General features: G+C 41.9%; 1 protein-coding gene across 2 annotated transcripts in view; it reads right to left on the bottom strand.

Moving 5' to 3' along the window:
• Positions 1 to 10,255: 10,255 nt before the first annotated feature.
• SLC25A24 (solute carrier family 25 member 24) overlaps positions 10,256 to 15,854 on the bottom strand; it is a 38,880-nt gene continuing 33,281 nt past the window's right edge. For both annotated transcript variants that reach the window (XM_084851602.1, XM_084851603.1), the window contains exons 9-10: positions 15,201 to 15,351; positions 10,256 to 14,156 (exon numbers count right to left, since the gene is read on the bottom strand). In XM_084851602.1, the coding sequence (XP_084707728.1) occupies positions 13,978 to 14,156; positions 15,201 to 15,351 (330 nt within the window). In that variant the 3' untranslated portion in view covers positions 10,256 to 13,977. The remainder of the gene's footprint in view (positions 14,157 to 15,200; positions 15,352 to 15,854) is intronic.

The following is a 15,854-nucleotide window of genomic DNA, read 5'->3' as shown; positions in this document are numbered from 1 at the left end:
GCAAAAAGCAAGGGAGAAAGGGGAAGCCATACCCAACTGAATGCAGAGTTCCAGAGAGTAGCAAGGAGAGACAAGAAGGCCTTCTTAAATGAACAACGCAAAGAAATCAAGGAAAAGAATAGAATGGGAAAGACTAGAGATCTTTTCAAGAAAATCGGAGATATTAAGGGAACGTTTTGTGCAAAGACGGGCATGATAAAGGACAAAGAAGGCAGGGACCTAACAGAAGCAGATGAGATTAAGAAGAGGTGGAAAGAATACACAGAAGAACTATACAAGAAAGATCTGAATGCCCCTGGTAACCATGATAGTGCAGTCACTGAACTTGAGCTGGACATCCTAGAGAGTGAAGTCAAGTGGGCCTTAGGAAGCATTACTAACAACAAAGCTAGTGGAGATGACAGTACTCCAGCTGAGCTATTTAAAATCCTAAAAGATGATGCTGTTAAAGTGCTGCGCTCAATATGCCAACAAATTTGGAACACTCAATAGTGGCCACAAGACTGGAAAAGGTCAGTTTACATTCCAATTCCAAAGAAGGGCAATGCCAAAGAGTGCTCGAACTACCGTACCATTGTGCTCCTTTCACATGCCAGCAAGGTTATGCTCAAAATCCTACAAGCTAGTCTTCAGCAGTATGTGAACCGAGAACTACCGGAAGTACAAGCTGGGTTTCGAAGAGGCAGAGGAACTAGAGATCAAATCGCCAACATTCGCTGGATCATGGAGAAAGCAAGAGAATTCCAGAAAAACATCTATTTCTGCTTCATTGACTACACTAAAGCCTTTGATTGTGTGGATCACGACAAACTGTGACAAATTCTTAAAGAGATGGGGGTACCAGACCGCCTCACCTGTCTCCTGAGAAACCTGTATGAGGGTCAAGAAGCAACAGTAAGAACCGGACATGGAACAACCAATTGGTTCAAAATTGGGAAAGGAGTATGACAAGGCTGTATACTGTCGCCCTGCTTATTTAACTTATATGCAGAGTACATCATGAGAAACATCGGGTTGGATGAATCACAGGTCGGAATTTAGATTGCTGGGAGAATTATCAACAACCTCAGATACGCAGACGATACCACCCTAATGGCAGAAAGCGAAGAGGATCTAAAGAGCCTCTTGTTGAGGGTGAGAGTGGAGAGTGCAAAAGCTGGTTTGAAACTCCACATTAAAAAAACTAAGATCATGGCACCTGGCCCCATCACTTCCTGGCATATAGAAGGGGAAGAAATGGAAGCAGTGACAGATTTTATTTTCTTGGGCTCCAAGATCACTGCAGACGGTGACTGTAGCCATGAAATTAAAAGACGCTTGCTCCTTGGGAGGAAAGCCATGGCAAACCTGGACAGCATAGTAAGAAGCAGGGACATCACCTTGCCGACAAAGGTCCGTATAATCAAAGCTATGGTTTTCCCAGTAGTAATGTATGGTTGTGAGAGCTGGACTATAAGGAAGGCTGAGCGCCGAAGAATTGATGCTTTCGAACTGTGGTGCTGGAGAAGGCTCTTACAAGTCCCCTGGACTGCAAGGAGGTCAAATCAGTCCATCCTAAAGGAAATCAACCCTGACTGCTCATTGGAAGGACTGAAGCTGAAGTTCAAATATTTTGGCCACCTAATGTGAAGAGAAAACTCCCTGGAAAAGACCCTGATGCTGGGAAAGATTGAAGGCAAAAGGAGAAGGGGACGGCAGAGGATGAGATGGCTAGATAGCATCACTGATGCAATCAATATGAACTTGAGCACACTCCGAGAGAGAGCGGAGGACAGGAAGGCCTGGTGTGCTATGGTCCATGGGGTCACGAAGAGTTGGACACGACTTAACGACTGAACAACAACAAATAAATTCTCTCTCTCTTCAAATAAAAACCTAACACATCAAGGAGAATGAGGTGTGGCTTTTTTGAACCCATCCCTTCTTGGGCCAGTTTTCTACTTGCAGGGAAGTTTAGTTTAGTTTCTTAGGTAGAGGAGTATTCAAAAAAGTGATCCTCCACCTGCAGGCTGAAACGATACATCCCATTCCACCACCTCAGGATTCTGCCACCCATTTTGCTGTAGGTGTAGACCCTCAACTAGATATTAGGAAGAAGACAGGTGGGAAGAAACAAAGATGGTAAATTGGGGAAATGTAGAGAAAAGATAAACTAGATGAAAGGATGAACCAGATGAAATGTCTTCAGCCAAGACATTGTTTAAGCTGGTGTCAGGGGTGACATGAACCAGCAGTGTAGTGGAACCGAGGCTCACAGGACGCAGCACTGGTATTTTTCAATTAGCAGGGATGCTGACATCTACCAGCCCTCTCCCGCTTTTCCATTATCAACTAAGCACAAATAACAGAACAACACACCACAGATGTTTCCCTTAACAATAGCGCTCTTTTGCCCTGCTGTCTCATATAATTATAGTTAGGGACAGGTCACTGATAAGTTTCCATACTGTGTGCTGTAAGTTATAGCCAGAGAGAAAGAAAAAGTCCTTGCCATTTTTGCAGGTGTCCCACATAAATGTCTGATCATTTGCGGTGCTGCGGGCCAGCCATCTTCTTCTAAGTGTGGTGCACCACCTACTGGACAAACATAATTTGACATTATTATTATAGGCCTCTTTTCACACAGGCGTGTTCATCAGTCGTGGTAGCAGCAATGCACAAATAAATTATCAAAGGTTCATTACAATAGAGCAGTACAGAAAGAACTTTTGCATCCCACAATGTCAACATAAACAATATTTTTCAACTGAGAGATTGTACCCATTCATATGACAGTCATCAAGTGCATCAGTAACATAGGGTCAAGAGTTCAAGTGACTTATGTACATGGGAAAACCAATCCCAGGTTAGTAGTTGGGAACTGCCATGTAGCACTCATGAATGTACCTTTGGCCTTTAGGCCCTGTAACCTACAATGATTGGAATAGAGATCTATCAGAATCCTCCATTCTATAAAACTCTTAAAGCAGCCTTCCCGAACCTGGTGTCCTCCAGATATTTTGGATTACAACTCTCATCAGTCCCAGCCATCGCAGCCAATGGTCATGGATTATGGGAGTTGTAATCCGATGCTGTAAAGAACAATATTGTTTAGGAACCTGGAATGTAAGATCAGTGAATCAAGGTAAGCTGGAGGTGGTCAAACATGAGATGGCAAGATGGAACATCGACATCTTGGGAATCAGTGAACTAAAATGGACAAGCTTGGGCGAATTTAATTCAGGTGACCATCATATCTACTACTGTGGGCAAGAATCCCTTAGAAGAAATGGAGTAGCACTCATAGTCAATAAAAGGGTGGGAAAAGCAGTACTGGGGTACAATCTCAAAAACAATAGAATGATCTCAGTACGAATCCAAGGCAAACCATTCAACATCACAGTAATTCAAGTCTATGCCCCAACCGCTGAGGCTGAAGAAGCTGAGGTTGATCAGTTCTATGAAGACCTACAACACCTTCTAGAACTAACACCAAAAAATGATGTCCTTTTCATCATAGGGGATTGGAATGCTAAAGTAGGGAGTCAAGAAATCACCGGGATAACAGGCAAGCATGTCCTTGGTGTACAAAATGAAGCAGGACAAAGGCTAATAGAGTTTTGCCAAGAGAACACGCTGATCATAGCAAACACTCTTTTCCAACAGCACAAGAGGCGACTCTACACATGGACATCACCTGATGGTCAATATCGACATCAGATTGATTATGTCCTTTGCAGCCAAAGATGGAGAAGCTCTATACAGTCAGTAAAAACAAGACCTGGAGCTGACTGTGGCTCAGATCATGAGCTTCTTGTTGCAAAATTTCGGCTTAAATTGAAGAACGTAGGGAAAACCACTAAACCATTCAAGTATGACCTCAGTCATATCCCTGATGAATATACAGTGGAGGTGAGGAATAGATTTAAGGGATTAGACCTGATAGACAGAGTGGCTGAGGAACTATGGACAGAGGTCCATAACATTGTTCAGGAGGCAGCAACTCAATCCATCCCAAAGAAAAAGAAATGCAAGAAAGCTAAGTGGCTGTCTGATGAGGCTTTACAAGTAGCTGAGGAAAGCAGGGAAGCAAAAAGCAAGGGAGAAAGGGGAAGCTATACCCAACTGAATGCAGAGTTCCAGAGAATAGCAAGGAGAGACAAGAAGGCCTTCTTAAATGAACAATGCAAAGAAATCGAGGAAAAGAATAGAATGGGAAAGACTAGAGATCTTTTCAAGAAAATCGGAGATATTAAGGGAACGTTTTGTGCAAAGACGGGCATGATAAAGGACAAAGAAGGCAGGGACCTAACAGAAGCAGATGAGATTAAGAAGAGGTGGAAAGAATACACAGAAGAACTATACAAGAAAGATCTGAATGCCCCTGGTAACCATGATAGTGCAGTCACTGAACTTGAGCTGGACATCCTAGAGAGTGAAGTCAAGTGGGCCTTAGGAAGCATTACTAACAACAAAGCTAGTGGAGATGACAATACTCCAGCTGAGCTATTTAAAATCCTAAAAGATGATGCTGTTAAAGTGCTGCGCTCAATATGCCAACAAATTTGGAACACTCAATAGTGGCCACAAGACTGGAAAAGATCAGTTTACATTCCAATTCCAATGAAGGGCAATGCCAAAGAGTGCTCGAACTACCGTACCATTGTGCTCATTTCACATGCCAGCAAGGTTATGCTCGAAGTCCTACAAGCTAGTTTTCAGCAGTATGTGAACCGAGAACTACCGGAAGTTCAAGCTGGGTTTCGAAGAGGCAGAGGAACTAGAGATCAAATCACCAACATTCGCTGGATCATGGAGAAAGCAAGAGAATTCCAGAAAAACATCTATTTCTGCTTCATTGACTACGCTAAAGCCTTTGATTGTGTGGATCACGACAAACTGTGGCAAATTCTTAAAGAGATGGGGGTACCAGACCTCCTCACCTGTCTCCTGAGAAACCTGTATGAGGGTCAAGAAGCAACAGTAAGAACCGGACATGGAACAACTGAGTGGTTCAAAATTGGGAAAGGAGTACGACAAGGCTGTATATTGTCACCCTGCTTATTTAACTTATATGCAGAGTACATCATGAGAAACGCCAGGTTGGATGAATCACAGGTCGGAATTAAGACTGCCGGGAGAATTATCAACAACCTCAGATACGCAGACGATACCACCCTAATGGCAGAAAGGGAAGAGGATCTAAAGAGCCTCTTGTTGAAGGTAAAAGTGGAGAGTGCAAAAGCTGGTTTGAAACTCCACATTAAAAAAACTAAGATCATGGCATCTGGCCCCATCACTTCCTGGCATATAGAAGGGGAAGAAGTGGAAGAAGTGGAAGCAGTGACAGATTTTATTTTCTTGGGCTCCAAGATCACTGCAGACGGTGACTGTAGCCATGAAATTAAAAGACGCTTGCTCCTTGGGAGGAAAGCTATGGCAAACCTAGACAGCATAGTAAGAAGCAGAGACATCACGTTGCCGACCAAGGTCCGTCTAATCAAAGCTATGGTTTTCCCAGTAGCAACGTATGGCTGTGAGAGCTGGACTATACGGAAGGCTGAGCGCCGAAGAATTGATGCTTTCGAACTGTGGTGCTGGAGAAGACTCTTATGAGTCCCCTGGACTGCAAAGAGGTCAAATCAGTCAATCCTAAAGGAAATCAACCCTGAGTGCTCATTGGAAGGACAGATACTGGAGCTGAAGCTCCAATATTTTGACCACCAAATGTGAAGAGAAAACTCACTGGAAAAGACCCTGATGCTGGGAAAGGTTGAAGGCAAAAGGAGAAGGGGACGGCAGAGGATGAGATGGCTAGATAGCATCACCAATGCAATGAATATGAACTTGAGCACACTCCGGGAGACAGCGGAGGACAGGAGGGCCTGGCGTGCTATGGTCCATGGGGTCACGAAGAATCGGACACGACTTAACGACTGAACAACAACAGTCCACAATATCTGGAGTGCCCCAGGTTGGGGAAGGCTGTCTTAAAGGCTCAGGAGGCCTCCAGGTAGATGTGGCAGCCACTTACCCCTAAATCAGGGGTCCCCATCCTTTTTGGACCCATGGGCAAAATTGGGAATTTGAGACACTGCTGTGGGCACCACCACAACATGGCTTCCATGGAGGATGTGGCTAGTGGGAGTCCAGCTAGTCAAAAGAGGGTTTTTTGTGGGGGGGAGAAATAGCAATGCTAGAGGCTGGGAGTGGGGGGGGAAACAGCAAGGAAAAGAGGTAGAAAGGAAAGAAAGAGTGAGGCTAGAGGCTAGGAGAGGGGAGAAATGGCAAGATAAAGGTGTCAGTGGGAGAGAAAAACGAAGGCTAGAAAGAGAGAGAAAGAAGGTTAGGACAGAGAAGGGAGAGAAATAGCAAGGAATGGGGTTCAGTGGAGAGAAATAGCAAGGCTAGAGGCTGGGTGCGGAGAGAGAGAGAGAGCATGCGCAAAGGGAAAGGTCTGTGTGGATGGAAGAAGATTGGGTGAGGTCAGGAAGCAACTCTTACCTTTTCTTCCTGTCTGCTGAACAGCTGATCAGCAGCAGGTTCAGGGACAGGAAGGAGAACCTGGTGCCCTAACATTTTTCAAGTTTTTAAAATTAAGTATAATTTTTTTAGGGGTCAGGAAGTGAAGAGCTTTGCGGGTGTTGTTGGAGGTTTCCACGGACACCATGCTGAGGACCCCTGTACTAGATTCTTAGCTGACAGTAGCTAAGCCTTTTTCTCAGGCCTCTCTCTCTGTCAACCTTGCACATTTCTTTCAAACCTCCTGCCACTGAGCCACCCATCCTTTGAGTTCCTGGCATTCTCAGACCTGTTTTTAGTCAGCTTGGCAGTTCTTAGGCTGCTCCGCATACTACCTCCTTCCATAGGGTCTGTGTGAGGTTTTAATCCCAACCCAAATGGACAACTACTCTCATACCACTACATCAAAGCTTTTGTTGTTGTTGTTGCTTTTAGCCCACAGCAATTGCAACCTTCCCAGGAAAAGAGGATAAATTTCAGAAATATGAACTCCCAATAATTAAATTTCAAATAAAAAAATCCCTGAAAATAAAACTTAAAACACAATGAACAGCATAATAGCCAAATATACCGATGGGTATATCAAATTAAAACATCACTATAGCAATTAACTGCCAAGTCTAAAATAGTGCTTTCTTGGTTTCTCGAGGCTGCCAAGGCATAAGGGGAGATTCTACGGGTCTATTTTGTAATTTATCATCACATTTATGTGGTGTGAGCCCCATTATAATTATGTGATATGACCTTACAGTTGTATGGCCTTTAAAGGTGGTATATAAATATTAAAAACAAAAATTAAAAATGGGTCACACAAGAGTCAGTATCAGACAGTGACAACGCACAAAACAGCACCGTATTGCTGCCACCTTTATTTCCTGAAAAGGCGATATATTTATAGTCACTCTGGGACATTACTGGAGCTCATGCAGTTGGGTCTGGAGGGCTTGCTGCCTCAAGCAGTAAACAATCAAAACAAATAACGAAATATACACAGGACAGGATGAATCATAGAACAAAGACAATGATTTTTTAAAAATCCCATGAGTGCTCACTACTTCCTCTTTTAAAAAGAAGAACCTTTCTCCATGACCTTTTTTTTTCTTTTTCTGCTGAATGGAGGCCTTGTGTGGATGCCCATTGTTTTGACTACCTGTTGGCTCTCACCACACGCCTTGCATCCTGATGACCATGTAATTCTTTTCCCCCAGCTGAGATCTGAAAGATGTGCCACTTTCTCTTTCATGAGTTATTCCATTTACTTCCATGAGTTATTACATGCTGTCACAAATGCAGCTGGAAAAAAATCAATGACAGCTCCGTTGCTGTGTGGCTACCTGTCCCCATCTCTTAGTTGTTCTTAAACTAGGAAGGAAGTTTGCCATCCTGCTGTTCTCTAGTTGGCTGACCTGCTGATTCTTGCCTCTTAGAATGACACTCAAGACCCTACCATCTTCAGTCTCAACGCTGCTGCGCCGGATGTGGGACATAATCAATGCAGGATTTGGCAGGCCAGATTCATTGCAATTGCTGTGAAGCTGCTGTAATACACCAGCAGGTGGTACTGCTGACATTACAGCCTGGATTACACTCAATATAAAAGTGGCATTTCGATGCTGGGGAGCCCAAATTAAAAAAGACAACACATATTTAGATGTTCAGTGCTCCTATTGAAGCAGGACTGGAGGATAGCCCGAGGCTACTGAGTTTAGAAGACATTTGTTAGGGAAAAGCAAACAAGCAAAACAGACAGCTCTATCCGTAAGCCATTTAAACTGGGATAATTGACTTAGAGCAAATTTATGCCATTCTTAGCTCGAATCGTTAGTAAATAAGGGCTTACTATCTGACCAGCTGATAAAACGAAACGGCATTAATTATGTTGATTACCAGCACGAGTAATCTAGCCCAGTTGCATTAACTGCTAGTTCAGACCATCTTCCTGCTTTTTCAGCATATTAAGGGCTTCTTCACACATGCTTGCACACTGTTTATTTCTCTGCACTAGATCACTGTACCCTCGATGGTTGGCCGCTCAATGGGGGAACAGATTTAATTGAAAATGATTGTGTTTGAGGAGATGTAAACATTCTATGTGTGGTGGTGTATCTGTGGTGGCCTGTTCACACATGAAAGCTATGACTTGATGTGTGCTCATCGCTCAGACCGCAACGTGTGTGAACAAACCCTTATTCTACAACCTGAAGCATGCCTACCATCCTTGGGAGTTGTTCATACCTGCACATTAATCACTTGATGACTGCAGAATCAAGTGATCAATTGCATGTGTGAATAGGTTGTCACAAATATTCTCCAGGGATGAAAACGTTTAAAAACTCCTGCTTTCCTGGGAGCTCCATCACATGAGGCAAAAATCACACTCTCTTACCAAACTTTCTTCTTGTTGTGGTGCCTTCTGGAATCTTGATGGGCACAATACACGTGCTTCCCCTTTTCCTCCCCCCTTGTTTTTTTGGCTGTTTCCTTTGTGTGGGAAGTTCCATATGTTCTATTTATACAGCCAGCAGATGGCAATGCAACATTGCAGCACTACTGCACTATCCAAGTACACTTCCTTCACTTGCTCTTTCATAGCGGCATATATTTGTTACTACATTTTCAGTGACTTAAATTATTATGGAATAAATCCAAACTATTTATTTACCGGAGGATGACGTTGCCATGAAAATGACCTGCAAAACTTCAGTGAGTAACCAATCTTGATTCCACTACAAATGCTCCATGTGAAGGAAGCCTGGATCTCCGATGAGGTATAGAAGCATAGTGAAATTCTGATTCAAAACAATACAGGCGACTGGCTTCCCAAGTGATTCCATGCACATCATGGTAACTTGCTATATGGTAAGTTGCTTATCTGTATTGTATACTATAAATACAATCCAACATTGCACAAGTGGAAGGCAAGTTTGTGCAATGGATCTTTCCCTTTCCTCCCCACCCCTGCATCCCCCAAAAGCCTCTCCAGATTGTCAGCTGTGCCCTATGGGGTTGCAGTGGAAGGGGAGAAATCACCAAAATCAGAAGTGATGTAAGATTCCTCCACCTGATTTCAGGCGATCTCCCCCTCCTACTGCAACTCCATAAGACACCGTCCACAATTTTGGTAGGTCCCCTGACCCTTTGGAGATGTTTTGAGGAGGGATCAAGGTTATAAGCCACAGCAGGGACGTCAGAGAGGGAGAGAAAGATACAGATCTGTAAGAGCAGCCTTCCACTTGCACAACGTTGGATATCACCCCGTAGCAAGAACCAGTGCCTGTTGAGGTTCAACACCCACAATGTCCATGATTCTGTGCTAAGAGATGAGACCACCATCATTTCCAATGGGTGCTTGAACAGAAAAGGGAGATAAAAGGAACTGAGGAGCTAAAACTTGTAAGAGGGTCCTCAGTAGCATAGCTGTGCTTCATAGAGCTACAGAATAAGGCAAGATAGGCACCAGCTCCAAGAGCTCCAGCAGGTGGTCTGTCAGTACCTAGGACCAAGCCTGTTTACACAATTGATTCAGTGAAGTAGAAGTAGGGCTGGCCCATTTTGTTGCTACAGTAATCTGAGAAAATTAGGCCTCTTTTGTACATGGTCTGATGGTATGTATTTCAGTAGCTAAGCAGGTCTGGGTCTGATCAGTGCCTGGATGGGAGACTGCTGAGGAATCTTATGTACTCCCCCTACCTCTTGAGTTCCATCAGGCAGCACACAAATGTAATAAATAAATATCCAAATGTTACAAAAGGACTTCACAAAACCTCATTTATTATAAACAGACATTTATAGATTTATAAAAAGTATCAGCTTTTCTTTTGCCAAATAACAGACCCAGCATTCAGAATTAGAACCCAGCCCCTTTTAAGCACATAATAATGGAATCACATCTGCATTGTGTCATGTATTCTTCCAATAGTTAGGAATAGATCACCAACGTTCTCAAAAAGGCATTTATACAAGAAAATGGGCTGAGTATGGTTCACATGCTGCTTAGGTCAGGTGTAGGCAACCTGGTGCCCTCCAGATCTTGTGGACTAAAACTCCTATAATCCCTGACCATTGCCCATGTTGGCTGGGCTTGTGGGAGTTGTAGTCCCAAACATCTGAAGGGTACTGGGTTGGTTTCCCCTGGCTTACGTAATCTTTGAACTGCATACAAAATAAGCATATTTCTAGAAAATGATACTTTAGACAGTCACAGACAGGCAAATTCATAATACCATGCAAATTCATAATGGCATGCAACACCAGATTATTTTTTTAAAGCAAGGCACCTAGTAATAAGTCTTTACTTAAACAATTCATTCTTTGGTATTGATCAAGTGCAAAAATAGTGAAGGTTTCTACAATAGGACATCCAAAAAAGCTGCCATTAATAAATGATGGATATAATCAACTGGGCACCACCTAACCTAACCCTACTGCAATGAATAAGAGTTATATATGAGCCATGCTTTGTAGGCTGTGCCCATCACTGGATCATTCAAAAAGATTATTAAAGAGTGCTTGCTGTTTAGCCACTGATTAAAAAATGCATTGGAACTCTTAACAGTTCTACAGATTTCTGCTTTGTGGACTCCTTAAGTCAGTCAAAACATAGGACTAGATCCCCCAACCCATTTATGGATTTTTTGTCTTTAGCGTGCGCTCAGAAAAAGTTCTTCTGCTGAAACGGGGAAGGTAGCATTATAAAGGAAAAGACTATGTTACTAGAACCACTTTCTCTATCCTTTGGTTCCCACACAAATCAAAGGAGCACTTCCTATGTAGAATCAACCATTTAGTGCCAATATACAAGGCCAACCCACTAAACATTTGAAGGGGACAAAAGAAATGCAGACCAAGGGAGGTAGGGTAAAGATAGTGACAGAAAATATGTTCAGATCTGGGGCAGTCCTAGATCTAAAAAAGAAAATAAATAGGAAACCCCCAAACAAGCTATATTGTAGTCCACTGTATTCTGGAGGACCCATATGGTCTGAAACGTGTTAAGCCTACAATATTTTTTTCTCTTCTGTTTACCCCATCATTTTTTTTCATTCCTAGATCTAAGCCGTTCATGCTATCAAATTGCTCCACATGGGTATCAGACCACAATCAAGAGAGGCTAGTGCGAACTGGAATGTATAGCGGGAAGCAAACCCTCTAGATGTTTTGGCCTACAACTCCCATCAGCCCTAGCATAGCCAATCAGGAGGGATGACAAGAGTGGTAGGCCAAAACATCTGGAGGACCACAAGTTATCCAGCCCTGATCTAGATGCATCTGCATAAACAATGGCATGAAGGAATTGACCCCTAGCGACTCCCCTAATCAACCTTTGATTAGCCCACATGAAGTTATATATATACCCCGAGTGGAGCAGGTTTGTGAGTATGCATTGTATTCAGTGGGCTCTATCCAACATTAGTCTAACCTCGCTCCCATTTCATTTCAGCGGCTCTACCCTAATTAGGACTAACATTAAATACAGCCCTAATAAGATAGGTTTATTCAAGATGGCCATTGCCCTCTTGAATACTCTTGAGCCACAGTTTCTCTGGAATGTGTAACCTAAATCTTAGAATTGGTGCTAGAAGCTCAAAGGAGCAACAAATAGAACATTCGCTTGAGTGCAACTGTCCACTGCATTCTCACATGCAAAAGGTTTTATAAAATTAAAAAGTACAGCCCTATCTTGAAGAAACAATGAAAGCCATGCAAGAATCTGCTTCTGTGAACCTGAGTCTCTGAAATTATGTGGGCATGCTTTCAAGGATGTGTGTAAACCAGACTTCCCCAACCTGGTGCCCTCCAGATGTGTTGGACTGCAACTACCATCATGGCCACTGATGGATGTTTCAGTCCACCACTTCTGGCGGAGCACTAGCTCAGAGAAAGCTGGTGAAAGCAATATTCGATACGCAGCAATCATGGTCATCCATTTCACAGATAACTGAAACATACTGTAAAAATTTAGAATTCATTCAATACATGTTTGTATGTTACACTGCAGCAAGCATGCAAGAAGGGATTTTTCAGTTTAAACTTTTCTTGCTCATCTGACCTGACCCAACAAGCTTATCGGCTTGGCTTGTGTTTACTTACAGTCATTTTACTAAATTTAGTAACTTAATGGGAATGTTCTTTCTTGCTATTCAGGCAATTTCAGTGTATTGCTTTCTCTCAGCCAACATACCCAGTAATTTGAGTTTAGGTGCCGAGAAGAGGAGGGGGGGTTCCAATTATCAATCAATCGTTTCCACTACAACATTAAAATGGAATAGCTCTCCATCAAGGAGGTCAGTCCTGACCTACAAAAAAAATGAGGACAAATGGATGATTTCTGCAAGACTATACAAATGATGGCACTCCTGCTCTGCCACTGAATTGCATCTGTTAAATTCCCACAAAATCAGCTCTTTAATTGCTTATGCTGGAGTATTCCAAGACAATGAACATATAATAAAGAATCAGTTTAAAATATTATTATTATTATTATTCCTTAGATTGCAATCAATACAGAAAATATACTATGGTGTTCTCTAAGTGCCAATTTTCTGTAGCAATCAAACAATCAGCATCAAGAACAGTCTTGATTCATTGTAACATTTACAAATTACAAAGAAAGTAGCCCATGAGACACTTGAAATCTGTATTCAATTCTAATTGTAGTATTTGACCAATGGATGCAATCTACCAAAGTCAGTCACAGCTAAGTCCAACTGAAAGCAATTGATCATAACAAATGTCTTCCAATGGTTTTAACTGAGACTTAAAGCTAATTTTACATGGATCAGGGCCCGCCTGTGCAAGTTCCACTGAAATGACTGGAAATTATGCAAACACACCCCTGTCCAAGTTGCATACATTTCATTTCACCAAGACACTCCGCAAAACCGTAGATCGTGCCAAATCTTTCTTAATATAGTAAGTTACAAGGGAAAGTGAATGAATAAATGTATTTACGAACTTTATTATTTATTATGACATTGTTTTTCTCTGCATTGTTCTCCAGGGCATTTTTTTAAAGTTTACAAAAAGCTTTTGACATCATTTTAATATCATCTTTTTCCCATTCCAGAATATAAATACAAAGAGATGGTTGTATTTTTGGTATGTGAATGATGGCATGACTCACTGAATGACCAAATACAAATCTTAATGATGCTGCTATATTTTAGAAAAATAAGAACATTAAAGCCACTTGACTAGAGATGACTTCTTAAAGATCTTCCATCACACAGTTGAATTAGCGATGAAATATTTCTTGATTGTTAGGATTCAGGGTCTTGAGAGTTTTGTTTTTTGTTTTTAAAGGTACTTGGCTCATAGCTATACCAGGTAGGTAGGCTTTCTTCACCATCAAGAGAAGAGTTCCCCACAGATTTGTTGCTCTTAGGACTTGTATCCAATTGTAAACATGAATTTAGCATCCAAGTAGGTTTCATCGCATATTCTACAATGACCTCTCCCTTTGCTTTCCCCTTCCTTTCACGCTATCCCCAAGTTCTCCTTCATCTTTTCATACACCACGTAACTGATGCTGACAGCAGGAAGCACCTTCATGAAGTTTGGAGCTATGCCTCTATATAGTCCCAGGATCCCTTCCTTAGCAATAATCCTTCGGAAGAGACCAACCATGTTTAGTTGAGGGCCACCTTCTACCATGGCTACGGGAGGGGTAAAGAGAGAGGAACACACATTACATTACTAATATCATTTAAACATTATTCTAAAGTTAACAAAATATAACATATCCTCAGAACATGATTAAAATAAAACTACCAGAGCAGTGTCCCTTCTCCTATATACATTAAAGACCCAATCCTATGCATTTTTAAATAGAAAAGAAGTCTTACAACTCCCAGCGTTCCCCAGCCAGCTGTGCTGGGAGTTGTAGGACTTCTTTTCTGTCTAAACATGCATAAGATTGCACCTTAAGCTTGCTTGGAGGTGATGTGCAGAAAGGTAGAGTATAAATTACTTAAATAAAGGAATAAACACATTTTTAAAAGTGGGTAGGTCTGGTCTACATTCTATGAAGAGTTTACTAGATAGCACTTCTCTTTAAAAAAAAAGGTTTTTTTTTAAAATAAGCAGTTAACTCTTTTCTCCCTGTGTTTGTTTCAATGTCACACTCCAGTTTATAGACTGAAGTATTATCAGAGACCAGTTTCCCATCCCATCCAATCCTCTTCAGGTCAGCATACTTCTCCACCATTATTGGCATTATTTGATAAGGGCCTAGTTCTGACTGAGGTGGTAAGTCTGTGTCTCCTCTTGACTACACTACTTCAGACAGCAAGCAGGGCAATCAAATGCTTATAGATACAAAAAATTATCTCTGTGTATAGGAAAACAGATGATAGGGAAAAGGGTTCTCCCTGACATGCTAGCTTCCTATGTGCAAGAATTTTTCCCCTAGCAGGAGCATTCAACCAACCACCTATAATCTCAAGTGGTACACTCCAGACAGAGGTTTACCACCTCATCCGCTAATTGTGAGATCTAGGTCTTTGTTTCAAGCATTTTAAATGTAGTGCTGACAAGTGGTGATATAGTTCTGACTACTGATGGGAGTCATCTAGAGATATCTTCTAGAAAAGAGAAACATAGCCAAGATCTTAGTGGACAATGTCAGCTTAAATATTAAGGCCTTAGTGACTTGTTCAACACAGGTGTACTATCTCCTATACCACACCACCACCATTCACCTTGAGCCTGCATTCGAGTTCGAATAAGGGCGAGAGGATAACTGGCCAACTGGCCACAGGTACTGGATGCAGTACCACATCCCAGCAACACTAATACACCAGGGTTGGCAGAGTCTGTTGCATATTTTTCTAGCCATGTCTTCTTCAAAGCCTGTCAAGAAAATATTGATGCAGTTCATTGTAATCTACTTCAAACCCATAAAGGACATGGTCAAGTATTCTGATGAACAACTTGGACATTTCAAGCAAATCATTAAAGTCAGTCTCAGCAACTTTACAGGTGCACATTTGATACACAAGAGACACATATTACTGATATTATAAAAACAGAAATGTGTGTGGGGGGGGGGGGGGGCTCCAGATAATGAACTTATATCTGCAATTACGAATAGCAAAGTATACAATTTACCTAGCAAGCCAGATTCAGATACTTTTTAATCATAATTAATAGTGATGCACTTTATTACTGTGGTTATTAATAAACCACAATGAATGCACATGGTGCTGCTTTACAATATAAGGGGGAAAAAACAAAATAAAACAAGGTCCCAGCCTCAAGGAGTTTACAATCTAAATTTTGATGGAGTGAAGGGAGAGACAAGTTTAACAACATACCAGAGGTTGGGCATTTGCCAAGGCCCCAAGACCCACCAA

This window comes from Heloderma suspectum, chromosome 4 (genome assembly GCF_057233095.1).
Source record: "Heloderma suspectum isolate Gila_16-S chromosome 4, 16-S_ref, whole genome shotgun sequence".
Taxonomy (NCBI): Eukaryota; Metazoa; Chordata; class Lepidosauria; order Squamata; family Helodermatidae; genus Heloderma; species Heloderma suspectum.
This window is presented reverse-complemented; position numbering and strand designations above follow the sequence as displayed.